Source organism: Corvus moneduloides, chromosome 26, assembly GCF_009650955.1.
Source record: "Corvus moneduloides isolate bCorMon1 chromosome 26, bCorMon1.pri, whole genome shotgun sequence".
Classification (NCBI taxonomy): domain Eukaryota; kingdom Metazoa; phylum Chordata; class Aves; order Passeriformes; family Corvidae; genus Corvus; species Corvus moneduloides.
Window position 1 is genome coordinate 5,790,158 of NC_045501.1, and position 7,358 is coordinate 5,797,515.

At 52.4% G+C, this 7,358-nt stretch overlaps 1 protein-coding gene across 2 annotated transcripts in view; it reads left to right on the top strand.

Moving 5' to 3' along the window:
- The window catches only part of CRHR1 (corticotropin releasing hormone receptor 1), a 30,517-nt gene extending 24,523 nt beyond the window's left edge, over positions 1-5,994 (top strand). The window contains exons 11-13 of one of the 2 annotated variants that reach the window (XM_032091659.1): positions 1,209-1,344; positions 1,537-1,578; positions 2,233-5,994. In XM_032091659.1, coding sequence (XP_031947550.1) covers positions 1,209-1,344; positions 1,537-1,578; positions 2,233-2,373 — 319 coding nt within the window. In that variant the 3' untranslated portion in view covers positions 2,374-5,994. Of the gene's footprint in view, positions 1-1,208; positions 1,345-1,452; positions 1,579-2,232 lie in introns of both variants that reach the window. The other variant, XM_032091660.1, reaches the window with a different exon arrangement.
- Positions 5,995-7,358: the final 1,364 nt, after the last annotated feature.

The following is a 7,358-nucleotide window of genomic DNA, read 5'->3' on the forward strand; positions in this document are numbered from 1 at the left end:
GCCTCTGTCTGGATCATTTTGTGGGCAGGAACTGGGGAATCTCTCTGTGTGCTGGGTCAAGTGAAGCTGTTTTGAGGTGGAGGGTGGCTTTTTCAGCTGAAAATGGAAAAATTCTGGTTCTATGATTGGGAAATGCCAGCTTTCCTCATCACAGAGTATTGAACGGGGATGAGGGGTTCAGCTTGAGGTAAGCAAAGATAAAGGTTCTGGGAAAAGGCTGGTTGGCCCCAGTCAGCAATTTTGAGAGACCTTTGGTTCCAGCATTTGCCTCATTTTGGGGGGGGTTTTTCCCCTTTGGCCAGGAGAACATTTTCATTTCCCAGAAGTATTCTGTGGGACAGGAAGACATGAAGAACTTGGTACTTACAGACTGTGCATTCCTGCTTAAACCAGGCAAGAGAGAGCCCTGGAGGGCTCCTGCTCACCTTAGATGGTAAAAGGCTGATGTGTCCCCTGCTGCCATGACTCTCCCCTGCAGAAGCCACACCAGGGAATGTGCTGTACTGTAGCTTTCCAGCTCCTGTCCTCAGTTCCCTCCAGCTCCTTCATGTCATCAGCCCATTTGTGTCAGGGACTGTTCTCTCCTCCAGGTCAGAGATGCAAAACAGGTTCCAGACCCCCTCCCTGCCCAGCTCAGACCCTCCAGGGATGACCTTCCCTGTGTTCATCTACTGTTGGAATCTGTCTATTAACAGGATCTTTAAGCAAAAAACGATGACTTGGCATTGTTCTTGTCCCCTGATCCAAAGGAATGAGGTGCCAGGCCCCAATCCTTCCCACACTCTCTTTTTCAGCACTATGATTTTTCCCAAACTGCACTTGTAATCTCATCAAGATATCAAATTAATTACCTGAGAAAAGGTTTTCATAAACCCATGTTGAAGGGTGTGAATTATTATACCCTCTTTAATTCCTTTTTAATTGAGCTGTAGATCAGCCAAGCAATCATTCCATGCCCACTCAAGGTCAGGCCTCTGCTCATCACTTCCCTTTTCTGGGTGGAGAAGCAGAGCAGGGGCCCAGTGCTCAAACCAGCCCAGTCCCTGGGGGAATTGCACTGGAAAACAGCCCAACTTGGCTCTGTCCTCCCCCAGTCGCTGGCTTTCAAGTCGCAGCAGACCAGTCCAAGCCATGCTGGTGCTGGGATGGGCAGAGTCCTTGTGCCCAGGGCTGCACTGTGGCAGCTCAGGTCCCTGTTTTCTCCCTAGGAAAGCAGTCAAGGCCACACTGGTGCTGCTGCCCTTGCTGGGAATCACCTACATGCTGTTCTTTGTCAATCCAGGGGAGGATGAGATCTCCAGGATAGTCTTCATCTACTTCAACTCCTTTCTGGAGTCCTTCCAGGTAATGGTCCTCCACACTGGCTTCTATCCCAGTCCTCTCTCACCAAGGCATGTGGAGGAGCCCATCCTAGCTGATGCCTCATCCCCTTCTGTGTCCTCCCAAAACCAGACATCCCCAAACCCCAGGGCTGTTCCAAAGCTCCTGGCCTGGGGGTACCTGTTGGCCATGACTCTGCTGCTTGTCTCCTTCCAGGGCTTCTTTGTCTCTGTCTTCTACTGCTTCCTGAACAGCGAGGTGAGCACAGGGGCTGGGGTTTTTTGTGGGGGTCTACACCTTTCCTTGCAAGCAGACAAGTTCAGCCTGAGGCTCTAGTGCTGCACAGGGCTTGGAGGGTGCTTGTCCCTAATTCCCCATCTGAAGGTCTTTGATGATCAGAGTTGCTGCTTCACCTCCAGCCCCAGGTACATCTGCAGCCCCAGATTTTGCCCAGACAGGAATGGCTGCTGTCCATCCCCTCCTCTGGAGGGGGAAGATCCACCCCGGAAAACAGATGCTCTCAAGGTGCGCCTGTGTGATTTGGTGCAGCAGAGACCAGGGTCCTCCCCATCCTGGGGAAATCCTTCCCCAGGGTGAGCCCCGTGCACATGTGGATTGCACATGGTTGAGAACATCTCCCAGGCTCTTACCCATAACACAAACAACAGAAAGTAAAGGAGCTGAGAGTAGAAGCGAATCCTGGGGCCAAATATTTGGGCAGCTTTTTCCTCTGCCTCCTCCAAATGCTCCCACACCTTTGCTGGCTCAGGAAAGTTTACCCCACATTAACCTGTTTTGTTACCAAATGACATTATTAGTGCTTTTTTGGCTGGAGGACCGAGGAGAAGGATGGCTGGTGCCTCTGAACAGCCTGTGCGTGATGACTCGGGGTCCCTCGTTCATCCCGCGCAGGTGCGATCGGCCGTACGGAAGCGGTGGCACCGCTGGCAGGACAAGCACTCCATCCGCGCCCGCGTGGCGAGGGCCATGTCCATCCCCACCTCCCCGACCCGCGTCAGCTTCCACAGCATCAAGCAATCCACAGCTGTCTGAGCCGGGAGCGAGCGGCCGCACCGGGAGCCGACATCCCCGCTGTGGGGAACCCCTGGGAAGGGGGCACGGCACAGAGCCAGGTCCTGCCTGTGGCCCCCGCCCGCAAGGAGAGCACAAACTCACTCGGTCATGGGACACCTGCACAGCTCCTGCCGCACGTGCTGGGCAGGCCTGGAGGACAGGACAGCTGCGACGCTGCTTTGTCATCTCCCTGGCAGCTGTATGACCTTCTGGCGTGGCAGAAGGAGCCAGAGGAGCCTGGAGAGGTTGCAGCAGCCTTCCGCCGGCTCCATCCTGGGCATGATGTCCCATGTCACTGCTGTTTTCAAGTTTGTCTGCTTTGAGGTGACAGGACATTGCTGGGGCAGCTTATGGGGCTAATTCCCTGGGAAGCTGGGTCAGCCTTCCAGTGAGCACATGCTGGAATGCTGCTGGCAGGGGGGAACCCTCTAGAGAAGCCAAAGACCTCTGTGTTGGAATAGGATGGATGGAGAGCCCTGGGGTGATTGTAAACGTTGCTTCATGTGACTGTGTTTTTGTACCACTGGGGCTGAGTCCTTCCTGTGTCTCTTGCTGGGTCTTCAGATGTCCTGTAACTGCTGCTTGGTCTGACCAGGTCATTTCTCATCTTGACACCAAGGATGGGGTAAAGCAATGGGGTGGGAGAGGGGAGGGAACCCCCCTCCCATGGGGATGGGTCCTAGGGGCTCTGAGCAGCCACAGAGAATGGGCTTGATCTGGAGGGAAGCACAGGAATTAGTCCAATCCTCTGGTCCAGCCCAGATGGATCCACAGGTCTCTGCAAAGCCCTGGACGTCAGGCTGACTCCATGTCCCTGCTCAGAGGCTGGAAAGGTGAGGGAGCCTTGCAGTGGAGCGGTGGCTGAGGTCCCCAAAGGCAGCTACCATAGGGACAGGCCCTGGCTCTGCCCCCTCCTCCCTGCCCTGCTTTTACCTGGGCAGGTGGGCCCAGCCCAAAGCTGCTCCTTACTCTTGTGCAGGGGATGGGACCAAACCATCCCCACACTGGGGTTAAGTGCCTTGGAGGAGCAGCAGCCTCCTTCCCTCCCTTCCCTCCCTTCCCATCTCTGTACCCAAGCTGGGGACACCAGATTGTCCCCAGTTCTCCCTCTCCCACTGCCCTCTTCCATGGGGCCACGGAAAGCAGCTGAGCAGAGAGGTCCATGCAAGCAGAGGGGTTTGCCTTGACCTCTTTGGAGCCACCTTTACCTTGCCGCATTCAAGGTCTGGGGATGCCCAGGCAGGGATTGGATCACAGCAGGTTTATGGGCTGTCTGCCCTCTGCATCCCAGGGATTTTGCCACTGGGGCCGTACAGGGTCTAGTGTGAGCCCCCTCACACTTCTGTGCCTCAGTTTCCCCACCATAAAGAATAGGCATAAGTGTTTCCTGCCCTGGGGAGATTTAAGCATCTTTGACATTGCAGTACTCTGTGATTTCTTCAGATATACCACAGAAAGAATAAAATCTTGCATTTTTTTAATTTAAAAGGAAGCATAGGGAAAAACCTCTCAGTTCTTTCTTCAAACATTTGTGAAATTCAGTAGTTTGGAGCAAATTCCCCCCACTTCCTTCCCATTTTGGTTTTCTACCTGCATGGCTACAGTGCAGCCACATTGAAAATATCCCATTGACTCCAATAACCTGCTGGGAATAGCAACAGCTCCCGGTATGATGCAGTGACCACAACACAGACCATACCCTGCACTGACTGTTTCAGTCTTTGTTCAAGTTCAGCCACTGCCAACAGTCCCAGAAACTGCCCCTTCTCCAAAATACGGGAGTGAAAAAGAGCCCTGGAGTTATGCAATGGGAAAAGTGGCAGCTTCCAGCTCTATGGATACCTTCTGCTGCTGCCCTACAAGGAGTAGACTTGTGTCTTCTCCTGTGTCTTGGTTTCTCTGTTGGGTACTTTGGCAGGAGTTAATAAAGATCTGTTGGCAATGGAGAAGGGGAAATGCCCCAAAGAGCTTTTTTTGTCATCCCTGCTCGTGACATTGCCAAAAAATTATTTGCTATGTGTTCAATTTGGATTTTTCTAAAGCAGGGTCTTTTGGTGGAAAGAAGCTGGAAATTGAAAACCAAAGAAAGAAACCCAAACAAGCATCTCTGTTCACATCACTGTTTTTCTCTTCTCCTCTTGGTGGTCTGCCCCACCTGGCGTGACTCTGTGTTCCGTAGCTGGAGAAGTGTGTGTATTCTCCGTCCTGTTTGATTAAAATTACTTCAATCCTTCTCACAAGGACTTGCAGGGCCTGTTTATCTTTTGGAAAAGACAACACTGGCATGGCCCCTCCCCAGTTTCCATGGGCGCATCCTCACACTGCACTGGGCTCAGCATCCCACTGGTCCAACGGCTTTTTGCTCTCCTTTCTACCTCAAATCCACGTGCCCAGAGCATGGAGGTGGCTCTCCATGAAGGTATCTACACCATTTCATCCAAGAGAATCCCACATGGGTTTTCCAGACAAGCCATCAGAGCTGGAGAAAGTCCTCCACGTTTTCCCCCTTGCCAGCTGAGCTAACACAGAATAAAAATGTAATGTGTTTCATAGCAGGAGGGAGGGCCAATTAAACTTGAATTTCATTTCATACATCAATGTTTACAAGTGAAATTCAGACACAAACAGAGTTCTGGTCAAGCTCTTTTGATACAGAATTAATTTGTTCATCACACAGAGCCTTGGAGAGCACTGCAATTTAGTAAGCACCATGCACATAAATAATAATTACAGGTTCCTGCTGATTACATGATTGTATTTAAAGTTATCAGGTAATTGTGAGATTAATGTCCTGCCAATCCAGTCCTCTTGACAAGGCTGAAGCTTCTTGAGATCATCCTGTGTAAACCCTTTATCTTATCCTGGTACCTTCTGGGGTTGGGAAAAGCAAAGCGGGACCCCAAGGATGGGATCTTGTGGTGCTATGGGACATCCCAGTGCAATGAGGCACAGGAGCTTCTCCACCACACAGAGATGGATTTTGATTTAGCTTCTTTATTTGGCTGACACATTAAACCCACCATGGAGGTTGTCTCCAGCCTCAGAGTCACTCCCCACCCTCAGCCCCACCACCTAGGATCAAAGTATGGGTGCCCTGAGATACATCCCCAGCAAACCAAGGGCCAGCAATGGAGAAAACCTGCCAGCCAGAGCCTGAATGGAGGCAGAGGGGAGCTCGTGATCCTGATTCCCTGTGGAGCATCTGTGCCTTCATTCCACCTTCCAACGAGGCTGCCATGTGCAAGCATCCCCAGTGCCAGAGCCAGGACCTCCCAGTTCCATGGCACATCAATCGGAGGGTTTATGGCTGGTATTTAAAGCAAAGCGGGACTGTCATTCCCCTTCCTCAGAAAACAATTATCTGTCTGGTGGTCCACAGCTTTGGGCCATTCCTGGATGTTGAGCCCTGCTGTACCTTCCCAGGCAGGGAAGGACTCTGGAAAGAGTGGGAGGTGGGGAGGGAGAGGAAATCTTGTGGCAGTTTTACAGCCCAATGGATTCAGTTGTGGCTTTCAGCACTGTCCACCCCAAGAGTCCTCTCGTTTGTGATGTGTTGTCCTTCCAGCACTGTCAAACTCCCAAATAAATATTTCATCCTTTAATTCCAATGCCCCTTCCTTCACTGCTCTCTCCAGCGCAAGGCTTGCACTGACATTTGTCACCATAGTCACAGTTAAATGGCTCTCAGACACACGTGGGGCTGGGAGACAGGCAGCTCTGCCACTCTCACTAAAATTTCAAAGGGACGTATTTTTCCAGTTTGGAGGAAAACTAAAGATCAGAGACAAAGTGACTCCATGGGAGAGCTTGTGTGCTCAGCCATGGAGAAAAGGATCCTCAAGGAGCCCCCGGGCTGGGCTGAAGGCAGCAGAGGTGTGTGATCACACAGCCTGCTGGAATTGGCACTTGTACAGAGCAGGGATGGGTTAATCCCACAACCAGGAATTCATGTGCTCACCCACAACCGAGTCCACCCTCCCAGCTGGCGCCCTCATCCATGGGGATGTGCACCAAGGACTGTCCAGGTTTTCCAGGTTTGTTTAGAAACAGCTGCAGTCTCCAACCAACTGCTCCCATCACAACACCAGGAGAGCCCCTGCAAGCACCATGGCCGAGCTCCCTGGCCCTGCCCTCCTCCCTGTCAGGCAAAATTTTCCATGGGAAACTTGCTTTTAGGCTGCTGAAATCTGTTGCTGAGCCTCCTGCTGGTGTGGAAACTGAGGCAGAGATTTGCTATGGATTTTGGGAAATATTGGGCTCTGCCAGCTGAGCACCATCCTGACAGACACCTCTGCTGCAGAGCATCCTCCATCCAGGTCTGAGACCTGTTTCAGGAGACATCAGTGTGAAGGGGGCTTGGGACCCTCCTCAACAGCCCAGAGCCTCCTTCTGCCCCAAAGAAATGTCCCCCACACCCCAGCCTGACCCAGCCAACCCCACCAAACACGACTGCTGTCTGTTCTGAGCAGCTTCCACTTCCAGCCAGCTGGCTGATGTATCCAGCTGCCCTGCCAGACCCTAATTTTGGGTGCAGCAGGAGAAGGGTCACAACTTCCCTCACTCAGCACTGTGCCCACAGGGCCAGTACCCAGTGGGTCCAATGCAGATGCTTGAGGTCCAGAAGCCCATGTCCTCTGCTGGTCCTTGGCTGCTTCATTTTCTGCCTCCCCATTTTTCATGGAGGCAAACCACCAAGGACCTGTCCCCGCCTGCCCTTCCCAGCACATGGTGATGGTGACACAGCTGTCAAAGCCCAGCCAGCACAAAGTCTTCGGGGTTTGTGTGTTGAGTGTGGCTGACCTCCAAACACAAGGTGTCAGAGCCTCTGGCTCGGTCCCAAAGGATCTTCTCTGACTGCCAGGGACTATTAACATCTCCCTGCTTCCAGAAGGAAGCTTTGTTTGGGATGAAGCCAGCCTTTGGAAGAGCAGATGATCCAGTGATGTTGCAACCAGTAGGGTCTC